Here is a 21,461-nt window from a genome sequence, read left to right on the forward strand (position 1 = left end):
ACTTTTGGCCTACTTCCCCCGTGCTCCAGCCTCGTCTGTTACCCTAGAGCCCCCATCTTTCCTGCTGCACCCTGTTTTCCAGCTCAGCCTTATAGGAGCTCCGCCACTTTTTTCCACCTGTCTTCCCCCTCGCACCGCAGACCCCTGCCCTCCTTCACTAAATCCCCAGGAAAACCTTAATAAACCCCACAGTCATCTGTGGGGCAAGCAGAGCACGTCTTTCTTCGGGGGGGGGGGCGGGGGGAGTCTTGGGTGAGCACAGGCTGGGGATGCAGAGTGCATGGGGTTATTGGGGGGCGGGGGTGCTGAAGCTGGGGGCATGGGCTACTGAGATGGGGGTGCAGGGTGCACAGACAGGGGATGCAGGCCGTGCTGAAGTTGAGGGTATGGAGAATTTGCGGTGGGGGGGAAGGTGCCGCAGGCTAGTTGAGTGGGGGGGGGGGGGAGCAGCCGGGGTACAGCCATGGGCGCGCGCTGCACGGAGAGGGGCTCCGGAGCGCACTGGAGCTGGGGTGCAGCCATGGGCACGCGCAGCGGGGTGCAACGCGCAGCGGGGGCGGGCAGCTCTGGCTCATGCGCAAATTGCACACCGGCTCTCGCTGGCCCGCCCCTCCCCGTCTCCCCCGGGCTCCATTTAAAGGCGCATGCGAGGCCGCGGACGGCTTAAGGGAAGAGCCGCAGCCAGAGCGAGACCATGCGGGAGATCGTGCACCTCCAGGCCGGGCAATGCGGCAACCAGATCGGAGCCAAGGTCAGGGTGGGGCCGGGCCAAAGGGGGTGTAGGGAGGGGCCCTGGGGGTGGGGGCATGAAGGCCGCTGGGGATCGGGACCAGGTGGTGGGAAGCGGGGGTCCGCAGGATCTCAGCCCGGCCCCTGGTGGGGCGGGTAAAGGCTTTGGGTACCCCTTTATCCTGGGGTTTGTCTTTCCCTGCCAGGGTCCCTAGCCCAGTGCGACCCCCACCGCTGTCAGTGCCCTGCTGATTGGGGAGACCCCTTACCAGGCGCTTGCGTGGGGGGCGTGCTAGTACTTCTGTGCCCGGTGTGTGGGGGTGGCGGGGTCTGGCTGGGGTAACCCCCCCGGGTCTGGCTGGGGTACCCTCCCCCGCTTGCCCACCCCAAGTCCTTTCTGTGCCCCGATCCCGCCTGCCTGGAGAAGGACACGCCGAGCAGCTGTTTGCTGCAGTGAGGGGTGGGGTGGGCAAAAGGGCCGGTTCCCAGCCCCCCTGTCCCTGAAATAGCTGCGGATTCACGGGGCGGGCTGAAATAAACGGGCGAGATAGCCAGGGGAGCAGCCCTTCCCCACCCACCCGGGACGAAAATGCGGCGTGTCCCCCCCCCCCCCCCCCCGCTGCAGGAGAAGATCCGTGGAACGGGGGGGCGGGGCGGGGGGAGAAATCTGCCAGTGCCGCATGAGTGGGGCTGGGTGGAGAGGCGGCCCTGCGCACACTCACAATGGCTCCCTTCGGGGAAACCTGCCCGTTGCAGGGAGCGCCTGTGGGGAGAGGTGGGAGCCTTGGCCTGGCTTTTTGCTGGCCCTCTAGCCTCTTAAAATAGCCGCGGGCTTCCCCCTCGGTTTGCCCCCTGGCAGGGGCAGCTGGGCCGGGTGGGTCTCTTGCAGTGGCATGAGGCCGGGGATGAACATGGCTTCCCCTGCTGCTGATGGCGAAGCCAAGCTTGCATGACGGGTATGGAGCGGAGAGGGCCCCGGATCCGTCTGTCCGGCCCTTCCTACACCCAGCCGGTGACTCACCAGAGAACGTGTGAATTAGTCACTGCCAGGCAGGAATGGGGCGCAGGATCGGGTGGCAGGGAGATTCCTGGCCAGGCGGGCAGGGATGTGCCGGCCCAGCTGCCAGGCGGGGAAAGGGATCTGAGCAATGCGGGAATAATGCAGAGCCTTTCCCTTGGGAAAGCTGCTCCTCTCAGATGCCTGAGCGACCCACCCATCCCGGAGGGGGCAGAAACAGGGATGCGGCTCTGGCCCGAGCCTCCCCTGCCAGATCTCGTAAATGAAAACCTGACCGGTACAGGCTGATGCCAGACAGCATATGGCAGCTCCCCCCCCCCCCCCACACACACACCAGTCACTGCACAAGTTGGCAGAAAGGCCCATTTCTCTTTATTGGACCAATCGCCCCATGCTGGAGCGGACAGGGGCTGTGATGGTAAAGCACCAAACCTGTGCCAGGTGTCTCTCTCTCCGCGAAGTGAATCTGAAAGGCCTGGCATGGCTGTGCCGGTTGCACCTGCTAAATGGACTCCACTCCACCCCGTTAGCCCCTGTCTAGGTTGGAGGCCTGGTCTGCTTGCCTCTCTCAGCGTCCTCCAGCTGGGGTATTAAACCCCTGCTGTCCTCCCACCATTGTCTCTGGCTGTCCAAATGGAAGCCAGATCCCCTGGCATGCCAAGCCCGGGGGCGCCTTGGATCAAAATGCCCAGCTGTGGTGGGGAGCAGAGTGGCGTGGTGGGGAGCAGAGTGGCTTGTTGGCAGCCAGTGCCAGAGCCACCCTGGAGGAATCTTGCCAGCTCTGGTATGGTGACGTCCCCAGGGCGTCTGGCAGGTCAGGGTGCTGCTGGTTTGCGGGCGGGAGCTGAGGGTGTAAAGTTGTGAGCATTGGGGAGCAGACAGGGGTGGGAGAGCCCCTCCCAGCCCTAGTCAGCAATGAATCTCCTCTCCTCAAAGGCACTGAGTGCTGGGAGTTGGTTCGCTCCCTGCCTGATGCTGCGGTAGTTGCATGACTGATGCAGAAGCTGCACCTTCACTTAAGGCGGGGGCCTTATCCCCGGCATGCACTTGGGGGGGTCTTATCGGCTGAGCTGGTACCTCGCCTGCCTGGCATTGCATCAGCATTGTAAATCCTTTGTTACAGGGGAGGCGGAGAAAAAAAATCTCAGAATCAGAGTAATTCACCAGTCGCAGCCTAGCTGAAAGGGCAGCTTCCCCTGCCCAGGGAGGGAATCCAGAGCGTGGAGTCCATGGGACTAAGGCCAAAGAGCTGGGAGCCTGGAGCACTGGTTGGAGAGGGCGGATCTGGCCCTACAAGGCTGCTGTGGGCTGGTGACGGCCTCAGACAGGGAGTTCTCCCGGGCACTCAGAACCGTGGGCTCTGAGTTTCTTGATCTGTCTAGCAAGGCCTTGTGCGGGGATGGCCTGGTGGCTTGGCCAGAGGCTGGGTGGCGTTGGCTCATGCCAATAGGTTGCGGGGGCAGGCCCAGAGCATCATGCCAAGTCACCAGGTGGGGCGGACTTGCCCTGCTCCCAGTGGAAGTGGGGCGCATCCTGATGGGGGCCCCGTTGCCTCTCCTTTGGATGGGGCGTCTGGCAATGGGGCGCGGTGGCTGGGGTGTCCAGCTGCTCCATCTGCACTGGGGGGACGTATCCTAGGATCGCCCCCATTCTCCTAATAGGCCTAATTGATCTACAGGGTCAATCTAAAAGTCCCTGGCAGCCCTGCTTGCCTGCGGTGTTTTTCCCCGTCCTCCCCCTCTTCTCCGCCCCACCCTCGCCTGGCTAAGGCTGCTGGCGGGTGTTGCTAGGATGGCTTTGGGGATGCAGATCCAGCCCACTCCGATTGCACTTCCCCAAACGTCTGCCCACCCCGGGATCGGAAGGCTTTTAACCAAAACTGGGAAAAAGACACCCAGTGGTGGTGCTAACCCTTTGGGGGCTATAAGCAGGAATATTCTCCCCCCCACCCACTAAAACAGGCACTTTCTTATGAAAACAATACTAAAAGCGAATGGGGGTCCCCTTGAGCTGCCCCTAAGCAATTGCTTTGTCTGCTTACACCAGGACACCCCAATTCCAGCCTTCCCTGTAGGTGGGGGGGGGGGCAGGAGGAGAGTTGTCCTTGGGCTCTCTGGGAGGGGCGAGGGCAGTTGTGTTGGCTTATCCATAGCAAGGCCATGTTGCATGGGGGTGGTTGATGTGTATTTGTGTGTGTGGGGGGGGGGATTCTGCCCAGTGTGGCTATGGGAAGCCTGGCCCCATCTGGTAATGGGATCAAGGCTCATGTTCCCACATGCCTCCTGCAGACAGAACAAAGCTCGGATTTAAACTGCCCCTGCGGTTTGCAGGCCCCTCCGCAAAGAGGGCTGGCGCTGCCCCTCCCCCGCCCTCTTTCAATGGCCCGTCTCTTTAAAAAGCCGAACCTGTCAGGCCAGGGCTGGTGCAGGGTGGAGGAATCTGCATGGGGATGGGGGGTTATTTTTGGATCCCTGCTGGTGTTGGTAGGGGGAGGGGTGTTCGGTGGAATCTGGATGGGGGGGGCTGTCCTCTGGAGGGAGGCTGGAACGAGCTCAATGGCTTGTTTCACCCTTTGTTTTTAGGGGTTCAGTTCCTCCTGCGGAGGCCGGTTGCCTGCAAACCCCCCCCCCAAGATACCAATTCTCCTTCCCAGCCCTGTACACCAGCAGGGAACGGAACCCCTGAAATTGAGGGGTGAAGCCAGGCACCGGAATAGCTCCCTCAGTATATTTTTGTTGCATCCTTGGGCCCCCCAAAATGTGCCCCAATTCTGGCCAGTTGGGATCCAACCCCCAATTCTAGGGAAGGGCCCTGCTGCCTCCTCACACCCCAGTTGCAGCCAGCCAGGATCTGAGACCCCTGAAATATTAGCCCAGCAAGAGGGGAGACTTGCAGTCTACAATTTCCCCCCACCCCGTGCTTCAGATTTTAGAAGAGGGACACCCCTACCCCTGATCTTCATCCCCATCCCTCCTGGGTTCTAGCCTCCACTCCAGTGTTGGGGTCTAGTGCCTGGGGGGTGGAGGGAAGGATGCCTGGGTTCTATTCCTGGATCTAGGGGTGCTGGCAACGGAGGGCACCCCTTCCTGTAGCATGTGGTGGTGGGAGCAGGGGGGTAAGTGACAGCACGAAGACCAGGCAGAGGAGGGGAGTGGGTGCCTGCTGTCCTAGGGGGTTTTTTAAGGGGTGTGTGTGGGGGGGTCTGCTTCTTTGCTGTCCCCCCAGGTTCTGCCTTAGCAGATTCCTTGCCACCCACCCCCACTTCCTCCCATGTCGCCAGCACCGGGTATAAATAGAACCTGCTGCAGCATAGTGGTGAGATCGAGAGAGGCGAGGGCTTGCGGCTCCATTTTAGAGCCATGCTGCAGAATGGCAGGGAGGGATTGCTGGGCGGCTGCCAGCTGGGGGGTGAGGGGGGGGGTGTGTGTTTGTGTGTGTGTAAATCTCCTGCTGGACAATAGACTGGTGTTCGATCCATGCTGATTTCTTTTGATCTGAATGTTGCAATTCAGTCTTCTCTCTCTCTCTCTCTTCCCCCCTGCCAGATACAGACCTGATTGTCTGTGACGGTAAGGGGCAGCAGGGAGGCAGGACTCCTGGGTTCTAGCCCCCCCCCCCAGGAGAAGAGTGTGGGGTCTAGTCGCTAGGGTTGTGGGGGGGAAAGGGTGGCTGGGTTCTATTCCTGGCTCTGGGAAGGGAGCTAGAGAAGGGGGCAGGGCTGCGAATCCCGATTCCTGGGCTCTCTCCTAACGGGGAGGAAGCTGGATTTCATGGCTAGAGACTGGGACAGGGACTCCTGGATTCTTGAGCTGGGAGTATTGGAGTGGTGAGAGAAGCGGGGAAGCCAGGGCTCCGTCCTGGGTGCTCCACCCTCTCTCCAGTTCTGCCTGCGAGTGCAGGTGGATTGATCCCCTTATTGTAGGTGCGGTGTCAGCCAGTTGAAAACTGCTGTCGTTTAAGCTGATCCCACAAAAGGGGGCCTTGTACCTTCCAGGAGGGCCCGAATGGCCGTGTGGTGCTTGAGAGTGGCACCAATGCCATCTGTTGCCCTGGTCTGCGGGATGTCCCATTACCCTGCAAATTCCCCTGGGTTCACAGGCACTTAACCCAAGCACCCAACTGTACGTTAGACCAACACTTCCAGGGTCGCTGTTCCACGACTGATCAAATCACAAGGACCCCGCCCTGGGGAGCGCACTTGCAAACAACCTTCCAGAGATTTCCTGAAACGTACCAGCTCTGACAGTCTCGCATCCCTCCCGATGGCTCCGTGTGGGCTGGGATGAAAGAGACCTGGCTTCAGTTCACATCTGAGCTCTCAAACCCAGCCGTGATGGGCGGTAAATTCTCCTGACAATCTGGATTTTAAGCACCCTAGATGGGAGCAGAGCCCTTGAAAACCTAGTTCTAAACTCCCTTGAAAACATGGCCCTTAATTGTTCTCTGCCTCAGTTTCTCCATCTGTCTATAAGGGAGATAACCCTTTCTCTGCCGTGCCTATTCTACCTTGTAAGCATCTGAAGCAGGGGGTGTGTGTGTGTGTGTACAGACCCTAGCCCAGTTGGAGCCCCGATTTTTCTTGGGTTTGAGGTCTTTAGTACTTCTGGAATTTTAAAAAAGCCAGACGCTTGTCCTGGGGAAATGGGGTAAGCCAGTTTCTCCACCCCACCCCCGTTTTCCCCCCCAGTCTCCCCCAGCAAGCTGGTTCTGAGTGAAGTACTAACCCAGCTTGTGGAAAGTGACAGATAATACCGCCAGTGTCCCTGTAACTGGTGCAAATGCCACCTGCAGTTAGCCTAGCTATGATGACAGCTTGATAAATAAATTACACTCCCATCTCCCTGACTGAGGTGCAGAGACCACTGAAAGCAAATACAATATGCTCCTTACAATGAAGGCACCACAGACCCAGGTATTCAATCAGTTTTCCTAAAAGGATCTGAGGCAGGCAGATGCTAATAACTCAGCAGGTGGGGGGAGAAGGGGATGATATGGCAGGTATCTAGTTGCACCTTCTCACAGAGGAGGGGGGCTGCTGCAACAGCTATCAAGCTGAGGCAGACCTGGCTAGAGCAGGTTTAAAGATCATGCTTCAGGGCACCTTCCAGTCACCAGCTAGCGGTCAGGAAGGAATACATCTCTCATGTGGCAGGTTAGTGTTGCATAAGCTTGGGTGGGTGTCTCTGTAGCCAGCTCTGGTGCCAGGCTAGATCCAGTCTGCAATTGCTCGTGGAAGGGTTTGATTGTGTGATTTCTTTTAACCCCTTCCTCCACCCTCTCCCGCAGTTTTGGGAAGTCATCAGTGATGAGCATGGCATAGACCCCACCGGTACCTACCATGGAGACAGTGACCTGCAGCTGGAGAGGATCAACGTGTATTACAATGAGGCTTCAGGTACAGAGTCTGGAGGGGTGGGTGGAATTGTGGGGCGGGGGTCTCTAACCGCAGCCTGTCTGTGACTAGTGGGTCTAGAGGGATCTCCCCTATTAACATGCAACTTCCCGGAGGGTGCTTAAAGCTTCGTGGCTAGTTCCTTTTTTAATGTCACGCTGGGAGGGAAGTGGCCTGGTTGAGAGTGCACCCTAGTGGGTGGAACACAGGACCAGGGAGTCAGAACTCCTGGGTCCTATCCCCAGCTCTGGGAGGGGAGTGGGATCCAGTGGTCACCGCAGGGACTGGGAAGCAGGAATCCTGGGTTCTCTCCCCTGCTATGAGCTCTTGTCAGATCACTCAAATGCTTCATTTCGTCTCCTCTTCAAATAGCGAGTGCCCAGGTTTTGTGGGGGTGGATACGAGGCTGAATGCTCCTTCCTGGTGCGCTATGAGAGCCTCTGACGCACGGCGATACTTGCAAAGTGAGAAGCAAATTGCTGGCAGCACCTGCCCTCAGTGGAGAGTTTGGGGGGCCAGGGGAGGGCTCAGCAGCTGCTCTGGCTACATCTGTAGCAATCCATTGCTTGGGGAGGAGAGGAACCACCCCTGCAATGCACACACCTTGGTCTCAGGCCTACTGAGGTGAACTCGGTGCTTGGCCCCACCCGCCAGCTAGAAGCTCCCAGGGCAGATGGGTGACACAACCTGTGATGACTCAACCCGGCCTCCTGAAAGCGTCTGATCTCTCTCTCCCGAAGGTGGGAAGTATGTGCCCAGGGCAGTCCTGGTGGACCTGGAACCTGGGACCATGGACTCGGTCCGATCTGGTCCTTTTGGGCAGATCTTCAGGCCTGACAACTTTGTCTTCGGTAAGGTGGGCAGCACCGAGTTGCTGGGGTCTCGGGGGGGTGGGTGGGGGTCCCCAGCAATGCAGGAACAGCTGAGGTGCCCTGCAAGTTTCTTCCCCAAATAGCTCCGTCTGTAATTGGCTAGTTTCTCCACCGCTTGGCAGGGGGTCCCCTCTCGGTGGGACCTGTGTTTCAGGGACAAGGGGAGTCCCTAGAGGGTAGGTTAATGATCATGACCCCACAAGCTACCCATAGAGGAGACTGACTTCCCCCCCATCACAGAGTCCCTGGGCGATGCTCTGGAACTGCTCCGTACAAAGCCAGTCAGGACTTTGGGGGAGCCTCCTCTTTCTGAGCAGCCTGTCTGTCTCCAGGGCAAGAAGCTCACACGGCTTCCATCTTCCTGGGTCTGACCTCGGAGCATTCAGCACCCCCTGCCCCTCCGTGCGCTTCCCACAGCGAGTCTGCACAGGTGGGGTCCTGGGGAAGCCAGAGGGTCCTGCCCCCCAACTCCACAGTCAGACGTGACTCTCAGCCAGCCAGTAAAACAGAAGGTTTATTAGACGACAGGGACATGGTCTAAAACAGAGCTCGTGGGTACAGAGACCAGGACCCCTCAGTCAAGTCTGTCTTGGGGGGCAGGGAGGCCAGAGCCCCATCTGGGCCTCCTTCCATTTCCCCAGCCAGTTCCAAACTGAAACTCTCCCGCCCCTCCTCTGGCCTTTGTCTCTTTCACAGGCCAGGAGGCCACCTGATCTTTGTTCTCCAACACCTTCAGTTGGCACCTTTGCAGAGGAGGGGCCCAGGCCATCAGGAGACAGGGTGTCGGCCATTCTCTGTGCAGACACCATCACAATGGCTCCCTAGGGCTCTGCAAGAATCACACACCATTATCCCACCACCTAGATACTTAAGAACTGCATAGGGGAAACTGAGGCACCCACACAGTATTCAGAGAAAACAGAGTCACTTTGTCACACCCCCCACAAGGCGGGAGGGGCAGGGCCTGTGGAGGGCCAGTCTATTCCCAGGTCAGCCTGTTTTCTCCCAGCTGGTGGGTAATGGCTTCTGTCCCTGCACTCCCTGTCCCCACCAAGAAGGGGTGACAATGAGATGGTTAGGAAAGGTGGGGCTTGGGTTATGGGTGGGGTTTGGGGTACCACTCCGCTGTCCCTCTCCAACTTGACCCCTTGGGTTCCTGTGCTGGTTCTGGCCAGCGGTGTGGCCTAGTGGTGAGAGCAGTGGCTGGGGGCAGGGAGAAGCCAGGTCTCCAGAGTTCTCAGAAAACTGACTTCCTCCCCAGAAAAGACAATCTCTCAAAAGGGGATCTGGGTGGGGTAGAACTTGCTGAAGAAGCTCAGAGCATGTGTGAATTGCTTTTAATTACTGGGCAAGGCACTTTAATTAACAACCCCCACCTACACCGTCTGCATCTTCAGGAAGGAATTGGAGAGCCCCAAGGCATTGGCTGATTCATTCAACTATGGATTTTTGCCAGTGTCTGGATCCCATGTTGGACCAGATGGTGCAGGATCTGAAAGCTGCAGGCTTACCCCAGGCTCTCCAGTGACATGCCCAGGCTTCTGAGCAGGGGATGGAGCTAAGAAGCTGAAGTCTCGGAAAGGGGGCACTGTCAAACTTCGGCCCTCTTCCAGCAGGCCCAACCTTTGTGGCACCGTGAAGGGGCTGGAGATCCAGCGGGTGGGTGCTTGGCGCTGTCTGAATTGGGCCACACCAGAGCCAGTCTTGGCTGGAGGAGTTATTGCACAGTTGTGAGGCTGCAGCACCAGGTGGGGGCGTTGTCCCCTGGCTCCCCGCCAGTCGGTGTGCTTCCTTCGTGTCCTGTCATGGGCAATCTAGTCTCCTTGGTCCTCTGCCCCATCCTGCTGAAAGGGCTGGTTGTGTCTGGCAGCTGTGTGCACACAATGAACTGTCCAGGGGGCCCATGTGTCGAGTTTGGTGGAACTCAGCCCTGGGATCATCCATAGAGCCCCCAAGGCTGAGATCTGCTAAACTCAACACACAGGCCTTCAACGGAGACCATGTCCTCCTGTCGAGGGTTGGCTTGGTAGAGGGTGGAAACTCCCATCCCGCCCCCAAGCCATGCAACCCTTAGTGCTCCTGGAATGGAACTGGACCCCTCTCCAGTTGATTTAATTGGGAATTTAACTGGATGATTTAATTGGGGATTGGTCCTGCTTTGAGCAGGGGGTTGGACTAGATGACTTCCTGAGGTCCCTTCCAACCCTGATATTCTATGATTCCCCACCTTCCTTGCCCGCCTAGGTCAGAGCGGAGCTGGTAACAACTGGGCCAAGGGTCACTACACGGAGGGGGCCGAGCTGGTGGACTCGGTGTTGGACGTGGTGAGGAAGGAGGCGGAGAGCTGCGACTGCCTGCAGGGCTTCCAGCTGACCCACTCGCTGGGCGGCGGCACCGGCTCGGGCATGGGCACGCTGCTGATCAGCAAGATCCGGGAGGAGTACCCCGACCGCATCATGAACACCTTCAGCGTGGTGCCGTCACCCAAGGTCTCGGACACGGTGGTGGAGCCCTACAACGCCACCCTGTCCGTCCACCAGCTGGTGGAGAACACGGACGAGACCTACTGCATCGACAACGAGGCCCTGTACGACATCTGCTTCCGCACCCTCAAGCTCACCACCCCCACCTACGGCGACCTCAACCACCTGGTCTCGGCCACCATGAGCGGCGTCACCACCTGCCTCCGTTTCCCCGGGCAGCTCAACGCCGACCTCCGCAAACTGGCCGTCAACATGGTGCCCTTCCCTCGCCTCCACTTCTTCATGCCCGGCTTTGCCCCCTTGACCAGCCGCGGCAGCCAGCAGTACCGGGCCTTGACCGTACCGGAGCTGACCCAGCAGATGTTTGATGCCAAGAACATGATGGCGGCCTGTGACCCCCGCCACGGGCGCTACCTGACGGTGGCGGCCGTCTTCCGCGGCCGCATGTCCATGAAGGAGGTGGACGAGCAGATGCTGAACGTGCAGAACAAGAACAGCAGCTACTTCGTGGAGTGGATCCCCAACAACGTCAAGACGGCCGTGTGCGACATCCCGCCCCGCGGGCTCAAGATGGCCGCCACCTTCATTGGCAACAGCACGGCCATCCAGGAGCTCTTCAAGCGCATCTCGGAGCAGTTCACCGCCATGTTCCGCCGCAAGGCTTTCCTCCACTGGTACACCGGCGAGGGCATGGACGAGATGGAGTTCACCGAGGCGGAGAGCAACATGAATGACCTGGTCTCCGAATACCAGCAGTACCAGGATGCCACGGCTGAGGAAGGCGAGTTCGAAGAGGAAGCAGAGGAAGAAATGGCATAGACCTTCCCGTTCCCTCTGTCCCCCGACACACGCACCTTGTGCCCACCAGTCCTACTGAACCAATGGACCACGTTGCCCCTGCTGGCATAGGCTTGAACGTTCTCCACCCAGTGAGAAACCGATAAGAGCAAACCCTGCCCCCTACTGGTAGGTTGGGGAAGTTCAAGGTGTCTGTGTAGCGGTGGGAGGGTTTGTCGGCCTTGTTTGGAAGTTGGCAGCAAGTGGTAATAGGTCTTGGTAAAACTGTCAGTCTCTTCCCTTTTCATCCACCGCATCTCGCCCTCCAGAAACACAGCTCTCCTGCAGTGAATTCTGTCTTCATGTCATGTACAGTCATGTGATTTCTCTTTCTTTCCAGAGATGAGTATGCACTAACTCGTCACTTGTTCTTTTTTGTTTGTTGTTGTTTTTGTGCTGGGCTTAAAATAAAACTAGAGGATCATGGAACTCATGGGGGGGGGAGGGTTTTGTGGGAAGGGGCAGGGTAAGGAATTGATCTCCAGGGTGGCAATCCCCCCTAATCCCCCCCAAACCCCCTCCAAGATCTTTCTGCTTTCGAAACAGTTTGTCTGTGTATGTTTCCACAATAAAATATTGAATAATATTAAAGTGCAAGCGTGCTGGTCTCTTTCTCACAAAGATCAGCCACAAATGGGCACACTACAGGATGCTTGGGGGGTGCGGGGGGCCCATATTCTATCAAAGAATGCTATTGATAAGTGCTGTGATCCTATCCATCATAAATACCCACAGGTGGTGGGGAAGGTGTGGGCTTCCATTTTTGTTTGGAATGTGCTGATTGTCCATATCAAGATCTTCAAGAGATCCTAGTGGGTAGCGCACGCTCCCCAGAGATGCGGGCAAGAGGGCACCAAGCTATTGACTCTTCTGGGGTGGCTCTTTTTTTTTGCAGGGGGGAGGTGGAGAAAACCTCAAAGGTCTTGATTTTCTTCCTGCTGTGCCATGGGATGAGAAAGCCAATTTCCACCTGCCTCTATGGATAATGGTCGTGTCTACCCTTAAAGTCTGGGCTCCAGTTAACTCCATGAGCCTCCGTTCTGTAGGGTGGGAGGTGGATGGAACCAAGGCTGCGGGCTCAAGTCCAACTCCCCTTCCACCTAGTTGCCCAAACTCTGGGTCATGGTCCCTGTTCCTAGTAGACATTCATGCTGCAGCCTTAACAGCTAGACCATGTTCTCTTAGGTGCTTCAATACCATCATAATGGGGGGCCAAAGAGCACTCATGGGTGCTCTGAAGCTATCACCGTATTACAGGTGGATGGAGTGTGGTTCAAGGTCACATGGAGTCTGGTAGAGCAGGGAACTGACCTGCCTTGCAGGCTCCAGGGGACCCCCACCCCCATGGTCATGGTGGAGCCCCACTGGCATGGGGGTGCAGAAGGCTGGGTTAGGGTGGCCACATGACACCCAATGTTGCTCATGGCTCCAGAATCTTGCTCATCCTCCCTGCAGCCTCAGAGACTGCTGCCACTAGCCACAGGCAACGAAACTGGCAAAGAGGCCAGCTGGGGTGGGGTCAAGCTCTCTGTGCTGGAGAGGCTGGGGTTATTGCATGCAGGAGACCTGGCGGGGAGGGCGGCTCAGCAGTCCAGCTGAGGCGGGCTGTCTCTGGTCTCCCACCATGTCGCAGCCCCCCGGGCCGCGCAGCAAGGCAAGGGCGGGCACACCGCTGCTGCCACGCCAACCCCCCCAGGCAGCTGGCGAGGGAGCGCGAGACCCAGGAGGCAGTGGTGGGGCTGAGGCAGGTACCAGGGTCATGTCTGCAAAGGGCTTGAAGCTCCTGGATTGGGTTTGGGCTCAGCTCTGGGGTGGGCTTTAAAACGGGGCTGGAGCCACCTGCTAAGGCTCCAATCAAGTCCGGCCTGTAGGGCCAGTTTCCCTCCCTTGCCCACTCTGGCTGGGGAGTTGCACTGATTCTCCCCCCCCTCCCCCGCCCCGTTGCCCTTCCTCCCACTGGGGTGATGCAAAGCTGGGCTTTCTATAGGCAGCCCTAGGCTGGGCTTGCCAGGGCCCATGTCTCCCTTACAGCTCAGCGAGGCCTGGGTGCTGCACTCTGAAATGCCCCCTCCTGGCTTTCACTCCCCTCCAATTATCTCCTGAGCCCCCTCGCCCTTAAAGAAAAAAGAGCTGGCAAAGCTGCTCATGCAGCAGCTGCTTCTGCCACCCAGCTGGGCTTCTGGTAGCAAGCAAAGGGGGCTGCCCGCTCCCCCTGGTTCGAGCAGGCCAGCTCCCTTCTCGCTGGAGCAAGGCCCAGAGAGCTGACTCAAGGTGCAAACTTGGCTGGCTGGGCAGCTAGGGCCGAGCTCCTGGGTACCAGCAGGAGCAGGCAGTTCTCTGCAACACTTCCCTGTGGCAGTTCCCGGTCTTGGCCAGCAGAGCGGTGCTGCTACCTTGCCACCGGAGGCCCCAGGGCTTCTCCTGTTCAGAGTCCCTTCAGGGGCTGAGGGCTTTATACCCTTTGGCTCGGCCCTGTGATGGCCTAAGGGTGTAGATCTACCCCAGGGGGCAACAAGCAGGGTCAAACAAAAGCCATTTCCCCCCTGCCCTGTGGGCCAGAGTGCATTGTCCAGCAACAACCCCCCCGGCATTGCCTCGGCCCAGGGACATGACCTCTCCCACGGTGCGTGGGGTGGAGTGCTTTGGTCCAAACGCTTTGGAGGGGGGAGAAAGAACAGCCCGTTCCCCTAGCACTGGCATCTGCAGCGGGAGACTCCCTGCGTGCAGTACAGAGCTCATGACACTGAGTGGAGGAGCTCCAATTCTACCCATTGCGGGGGGGCCACGTTGAGCCCTAAGGCCCCAGAGGAAAGCTGCCTCACAGCCATGGCCGGGGGAGCTGGACTCCTCTGCCACTTTGTCCAGCACTAAATACACCAGGACTGCAGCGCACCTGTTCCGGGCTCTGCAGCAGGCGCATGGGGCAGGGAGAACCGCGGGGCTTAGGAGTGGAGGGGCAGGTTCTGTCCCCAAGGGGCTGGGCTATGGGGTCAGTGACGCAGCCTGGATTGGGGAAAAGAACAAGGTGGACCCCGACTGGGATCAGGGCCCTGTTGTGCCAGGCACTGCACAGACCCCGACTGGGATCAGGGCCCCATTGTGCCAGGCGCTGCATGGACATAGTGTGACAGACAAACAGTGCCTGTCCTGAAGAGCTTACAGTCTAATTAAACTCAGGGTGCCAGGGGAAACTGATGCCCAGAAGGGTGAAGTAACTCGCCTCAGGTCACCCATCTGGTCAGCGGGACTAGAACCCAGGTGAACTTAACACAGTTCGACTCCCTACCCACTGGCCCTTGTTGCCTTCCAGCCAAGCTGCCCACTGCAGCATAAGGAGAAGGGTGACCGTTTCTAGGGGTGAGCTAGCAGCATGGGCTGAACAGGGCCCTGCGCTAAGAGTCAGGACACCTGGGTTCTGGACCTGCCTCGTGACCTGGGGTACAGCACATCCCTCCTCTGTCATTCAGTTTCCCCTGGCCGCCTGACTCTAGTTAGACTGTAAATTTTTGGGACAGGGACTGTGTAGCAAAAAGGAACAGGGTGGCATCCCTTTAAATAGTTGGTGAGCCCTAGAACAAGGCTCACAGCTTCCTAAGTCATCAAAAGCCACCCAGAGCAGCGGGCTGTAAGCATCTAGGCCTCCTGTGTGTGTTTAATGAACACAGACAGACTCTTGCTGTGTCTGTGCAGGGCCTGACACAACGGGGCCCTGATCTCAGCGGGGGCCTCGCACTGGTTGAAAGTTTTCTGACGAAGAGAAGAGTCACAAGAACCGTGAAAGGATTGGAAAACAGACAGAAGCAGGATCTATTCAGTTTAACACGGAGAAGGTTGAGGGGTGACAATCTCAGACAAATCCCGACTGGAAATAAGGCCTATATTTTTAACAGGGAGGGAATGAACCACGGAAACAACGTAATAGGGCCAGGGCAGAATCTCCATCCCTGGCAATTTTTGAATCAAGACTGGACGTTTTTCTAAAAGCTCTGCTCTGGTTCACTCAGGAACGAATTGGGGCCTGCTTTTTGCATCTAGGAATTGTCCATTCCCAAAGGAAATTTGGCAGGAAACAGCCCATTCAGGAGGAAAGCTGCTGGAATTTCTCACCCAGCAGAAAACCCCGAGTTTCCCCCAGCTCCAACGGGACCTTTCAGCACTATTGTAATTCACCAAACAAGGCTGGATCTTAGCCCAGAAACACCAGGCCACATGCCCTTCACCCAGATTTCTCTCCTTTCTAGCACACTTTTGCTCTGTGTTGGTCCAGCACCTCATGCGACGGGCACCTTGATCTTTGTCTGAGGCCCCCAGGCGCGACCACAGTACGAATAAATAACGATCGTAATTGTAGAAGCAAAGAGAGGAGATTTTGGCTCAGATCCTCAAATGCATTTAGGTGCCTAACTCCCAGTGAAACTTAGATAGCTTTGGGGATGAGGGCCTTTGTTCCTAGGCGCACGTGAGCAAGACATGCCCAGCTTGGGGCATGTTGGCATGACTCTGTTTACACCCGACACGTCGCTACTCCGGCTGGGATTGTGCAGCCAGCCACAAACTCTCCGAGGTCCTGATGTTCAGCCAATGTTCCCGTGCCCTGCACTCCTCTTTGGAGCTCACACCCGCACACACACACAGGCACAGAGCTGAGAGGCTTTGGGCTGTGGCAAGGCATTAACTAGCGTCCACGACCCTCCATGCAGCTTGTCAGAGGGACGAGCGGCTGGCCTGCCGAATACGCGCCCCCAGCCCCGTCAAAACTTTGTAGCTCCTGACTGTCTTTACAGGCCGTCTCTGGAAAGTTAGCTGTGTAGTGCCGTGTAGTGGTTAAAGCAGCAGACTGGGAGTCAGGACTCCTGGGTTCTGTTCCCAACTCTGGCAGGGGAGTGGGGTCTAGTGGTTAGAGCGGGTGGGAGTGGGCTGGGAGTCAGGACTCCTGGGTCCTGTTCCCAACTCTGGCAGGGGAGTGGGGTCTAGTGGTTAGAGCGGGTGGGAGTGGGCTGGGAGTCAGGACTCCTGGGTTCTGTTCCCAACTCTGGCAGGGGAGTGGGGTCTAGTGGTTAGAGCAGCGGGGCTGGGCGTCAGGTCTCCTGGGTTCTAACGCAGCTGAGGAACACGAAAGGGGGCTGGCAGTTGGTGGGAGGGATTGGGAATCCTGGACTGCTGTGTTCTAGTCCCAGCTCTGGAAGGGAAGTGGTGTCTGGTGATTAGAGAAAGGGGGATGCACACACCCCACCAACATACACACACACAGAAAGAGTCACACATATACACCACAGACACACACTCACACCCTATCTATACCCATCGCCGAAACAGCGCGTGGACACAAAACACCCCTCAGGCCCTGGTACAAAACACACACCGCACACAGGTACCACCCGGACACACAATGCCCATCACACACACGTGCGACGCACAAACACGCCCGCCACACGCACAGAGAAAGCCCACGCTCCGATCCCACACACGGGCGCAACAGCCATGCCCCACATCCCCCTCCGCCCGTCTCCCGCTGACACGCCACACACGTGATACCAACGCGTATGCACCAGGCACACCGCTCGGGCGCAAAACACAGGTCTCGCACACACACAGCGCCCGGGTGCCATGCACAGACATGGGCGCACATCTCACGCAGGCACCAGGCGAGGGGCATCACGCACAGGTGCAGCGTGGGTGCCGGAGGCATCTCTCTGCAGGCAGCTGGCTCGGGCATGGAAGGGGCGGGGGGGGGTGGGGTAAATGGCGCTGGTAGATGGCAATCTAGGTCAGTGTCATATCAAGGGGGGAGGGGAGTGCTGCAGGGAGCCAGCTCTCCCCCCCCACCCCCCCCATGCCAGCCGCTGTGAATGAGGTCAGCGCCAGGCCTCGCCCAGCAGCAGAACAAAGTGGCATTTGTCTCCATGCGGGGTCTCCATGCAATCAGCCATGCGCACGGGATCTGGCTGATTGCAAAGCCCCCCCCCCCCCGCCCCGCCATGCACTCAGGGAAGGGGGGGCACGTGACCCACCTGCAGCACAGATCCTCCCCCCCCCCCCCGCCCCCGCTGCTATGTGATTCAGTGCAAAGGGGCCCAGGCGCGGGTGGGCTGATCCTCAGGGGTTGTTTCAGGATAACCAGGAAGAGGGCGGTGGTGGAATGACTGGTTCTATGCAGCTGGGGGACGGCCCATAGCTGGGGGTCTGGTGGGGGTGAGAATCAGGACTCCTAGGTTCAGGTCTCAGCTCGGAGAGAGGAGTGTGGGGTAGTGGGTTAGAGCAGGGTGGGCTGGGACTCAGGGTTCTAGTCCCGGCTTTGGGAGGGGAGTTGGGTTTAGTGGTTAGTGGGTGGTCAGGACTCCTGGGTTCTATTCCTGGTGCCAGGAGGGGAGTGGGGGCAGCAGGTTAGAGCAGGGAGTCAGGACTCCTGGGTTCTATTCCCAGCTCTGAGAGAGGAGTGGGGTGTAATGGGTTAGCACCACTAAGCCCCCACGCCCTTGCCAGAGCTGAGAATAGAACCCAGGAGTCCTGAGTCTCATTCTTGCTCCTTTAACCACTAGACTCCCCCACCACAGTGAGTGATAAATAGGATGTGTACCAAATTTGGGGGCGGGAGGGCACACACTGACATGTGAGCTGATTCCTACACGGGATTAGCAAGTACCAGTAAATGAAGCAAACAACAAACATAATATAAAAGGGAATTAACACACAGAGCCACACAACTACTCACACTGATCCTCTGCCAATTCTCCTTCCTGTTACTCCCACAGCTGTATATATCCACAGAGCCTTAGCTCCGCCCCTGTACTGGCCTGACCCCACCCACAGTGGGCGGAGCTTACTCTACATAAACCTCAGCTTCCAGTTTGGATTCTTTCTCTGAACCCAACTCCTGCAGGTAAAAACTGACACAGCTCTGGGTGGATGGGTTAGATTATGAACTACGCCCATTTCTAGGGGAGGGGTTGTTAACTGCGGGGCTGCGTGGGATATGGATCCCTATAAATATTTTGCACTGATTAACTTTCATGCTCACTTAATGGGGGTTTTGCTTTGGGGAGAAAAATAACATTGCGATCCTAAAGTGTGCAAAAATCATCGTCAGGACTAGAACTGGGGACAGTGCATTGTCTAAAATTTTTTTTTGGGGGGGGGGGGCTGTGGAAACAGCAGATTCTAGTCAACCAAAAAATTTAATGAATTTGTCTTGATTTTGGCAAATTGTTTTGGTCCAAAACCACCCCCTCCCCCCATCTAAAAAGCTCTAAACAATTTGATTTTTCAGGGGGGAAAGACATTGTCTTTAGAAATTTCCTTCATTTTTTTGAAATGCTAAAAATTGAAAGAAAAACATTGAGTTTGACCTAAAACACTTTTTCAACTTTTCAATTTGCTGAAAATTCTGAAGAAAATTGGTTTTGTGTTGATCTGAAACAAATTATTAGGTTTTATTTGCAACTACCAGTGAATCAAAGCAATACATCTGTTTCTCCAGCTCTAGTCAGGTCCACCCAAAATCGCAAGATTGGTGCAAAACATCATGAGATATATATATATATTTTGAACATAGTATGTTTGGGGTTCTTTCTGGCTGCCTTTTGTTTTATTTAGGTCACACTCAGGTCCCATTTGAAAACTTTTCTCTAGGAGAGAGGGCTAGAAATGTACTTTCCCCCATATTCCCATGACTCCGGGAGCTGGGGCTTTAAGGAAAAACAGCAGATATTGCAAGAGTTCGCAGCACTGGAGAAATCCCATTTCTGCATGTGCCAGATGATCTAATGTGGGGGTTCTTATCCCAGATTTTGCAACCCCTCCCTGCCCTTGTTATTAAAGGGGAGGGGATCCCCACTAGATCCCAGCTAAAAGGGGCAAGGGTGTCCTTCAGAGAGGGGTCCTGCTATGGTAAAGGTTGAGAATCCATTGTCCGCTGTCTTGTCAGCACTGGGAGTGTAGCCACTTGTGCTGACCCCTATACACCACGACAGCCTGACTTGCCCCATTGCAGCTCACCTGATTTGATGCACAGGACTCCTGGGTTCCAGTCTCGGCACAAGGGCTCCCGGCTAAGCTGCGTCAGCGCAAACTGCGGTAGGCCATCGTAAACTGCGTCCGCATGAGGGGACTGTAACGGTCCAGCTACAGCTTTGGATCAAGCCCAGGGTGCACCAGACCTCAGGCCCCAATGAACTCAACATAGCCTAGGGTCCCATTTAAGTCAATAGGGCCTGTGTGGACTGGGGCCTCTATATTGCCCTGTAAATGGATTGAACCCTGGAGTCCTGATTCTCATACTTCACCACTAGACTCTCTAGCTGGGGAGAGAACCCTGGAGTCCTGACTTCCGCCCCCGCACCCCTTCTCCCCCCCCCGCCCCACGCACGCTCTAACTACTAGACCCCGCTCTCCTTCCAAAGCTGGAAATAAAACACAGGAGTCCTGATTTCCATTCTCCCTGCTTTAACACCACTAGGCGACACATAATCCCAGGAAATGAATTTGCTGTCTAGGCACAGAAAGTGAAACTGCCCGGGCTGGTGTCCCAAGCAGAAGTAGGTGCAAAAGGTAACATCCCTTTAAATGAACTCCGAGTTGCCTGCAGGATTGTTTGTGGGGGCCCTACCAGGGGCCTAGGAACTGAGCCGTGGGGGGCTAAGCTATGATTGGTGGAAAGTCCTCTGTTTCCACATGCACTGAGCAGGATTGGGCTCCCATACACTGTACAGTCAGCTCGCCCCAGCTGTCCGTCCAGAACAGCAGTTCCTATAGGGTGACCAGATGTCCCGTTTTTATAGGGACAGCCCCGTTTTGGGGGATTTTTTCTTATATAGGCGCCTATTACCCCCCCCCCCATCCCATCACGTTTTTTCACAGTTGCCATCTGGTCACCCTAATTTCATACCAGCCCCCTGCTGACCTGCAGACGGGGAAGGGAGGGGTTCCTCCGGCTGTATGCACACCTCCTGGTGGAGAGAATGGCACAGCTCAGTCCTCGAGTCAGTGCCTCTTTCAATGTGTTTTGAGGCCGTACGGCCTAGTGGCTAGAGCATCCGAAGGGGACTCAGGAGGCCTGAGTTGGATTTCTGACTCTGCCACTGGTCCGCTGGACAATCATGGGCACTTCACCACCCTGTGCCTCAGTTTCCCCGCCTGTCAGACAGGGATGATGATACTGACCTGACGTTCTTTGAGAGCTACGGAAGGGAAAGAGCTTGGTGGTGTTATTCACCAGCACGACAAGCGACAGAATCCCCGGCACCCCTTCCAACCCCACCTGGGGGCGGATCCACCGTGCAGCCCCAGTGGAGACCCACTAATTTTCACCTTGATGTAGTGGGGCGCAGTCAGCATCGGAGGAGGGTGCGGTATAGGGCTGACCCTGCAGCTACATGGAGGTAAAAATTACCTGCTGCCTTCTCTCCATGAGGATTTGACAGTGAGAGAGCCTGGCACAGCTCCATGAGGGGTCACTGGGGTCAGCATTGCTCAGAGGGGAGAGCCGCTCCCTACAGAGCCCCCCCACTCCATTCCCTGCAGCACAGCGACCCCTGGTGCCACCCTGGGGCACTGCCGTCAGCACTGATTGAGAGGGGAGAGCGCCTCCTACTGAGCCCCACACACGGTTTCCTGCAGCACAGCACCCCCTAGTGCTGGGACACTGGAGTCAGCACTAGGGGGGAAAGAAGCCCCTACTGACCCACCCCCACCCTGCAGCACAGCGCCCCCTGGCGCCACCCCGGGGCATTGGGGTCTGCACTGACTGCCACGGCCCCCTCTTGAGACCCCATCCCTCTCCATGCGGCACAGCGCCCCCTACTGCTTCACTGGAGCACGGGGCTCAGCACCAACGGCCAGAGGAGACCACCCTCCACGGAGTTCCCCACCACACTGCCAGGAGCACAGCGCCCCCTAGGGCCAGCACGGACTAGAGTGGCACGTGCCCCCTGCTGAGCCCCCCTACCCTGCTCCCTGCAACGCCCCGACATCTGCCATCCAAGCTCTGAGCCGGCCCCAGCCTGCTCAGCACGTGCGATCTGCGGCCGGGGCTCCGAAGAGCAGGGCGACGTGTCGGAGAAGCCCCCTACAATGAGGGCAAAACCGGACCTCCCTGCCTCCCCATCAGGCGGCAAAATGCACCCTCCCCCCAG

At 57.4% G+C, this 21,461-nt stretch overlaps 1 protein-coding gene across 1 annotated transcript; it reads left to right on the plus strand.

The window, feature by feature from the left end:
• Nucleotides 1-621: 621 nt before the first annotated feature.
• On the plus strand, nt 622-11,892 carry TUBB4A (tubulin beta 4A class IVa). The gene is made up of 4 exons (XM_077838681.1): nt 622-751; nt 7,034-7,142; nt 7,880-7,990; nt 10,256-11,892. Exons 1-4 carry the CDS (start codon nt 695-697, stop codon nt 11,311-11,313), a joined length of 1,335 nt encoding a protein of 444 aa, XP_077694807.1. The 5' UTR covers nt 622-694; the 3' UTR covers nt 11,314-11,892.
• Nucleotides 11,893-21,461: the final 9,569 nt, after the last annotated feature.

The sequence above is a fragment of the Eretmochelys imbricata genome, chromosome 20 (assembly GCF_965152235.1).
Source record: "Eretmochelys imbricata isolate rEreImb1 chromosome 20, rEreImb1.hap1, whole genome shotgun sequence".
NCBI classification, from domain to species: domain Eukaryota; kingdom Metazoa; phylum Chordata; order Testudines; family Cheloniidae; genus Eretmochelys; species Eretmochelys imbricata.

Bases quoted from the DNA above. Each gene is read 5' to 3' on its own strand.
- TUBB4A (XM_077838681.1), top strand. From the start codon at position 695: ATGCGGGAGATCGTGCACCTCCAGGCCGGGCAATGCGGCAACCAGATC. The intron at 752-7,033 runs GTCAGGGTGGGG...CCTCTCCCGCAG, and splicing joins GCAACCAGATCGGAGCCAAG to TTTTGGGAAGTCATCAGTGA. The intron at 7,143-7,879 runs GTACAGAGTCTG...TCTCTCCCGAAG, and splicing joins GTATTACAATGAGGCTTCAG to GTGGGAAGTATGTGCCCAGG.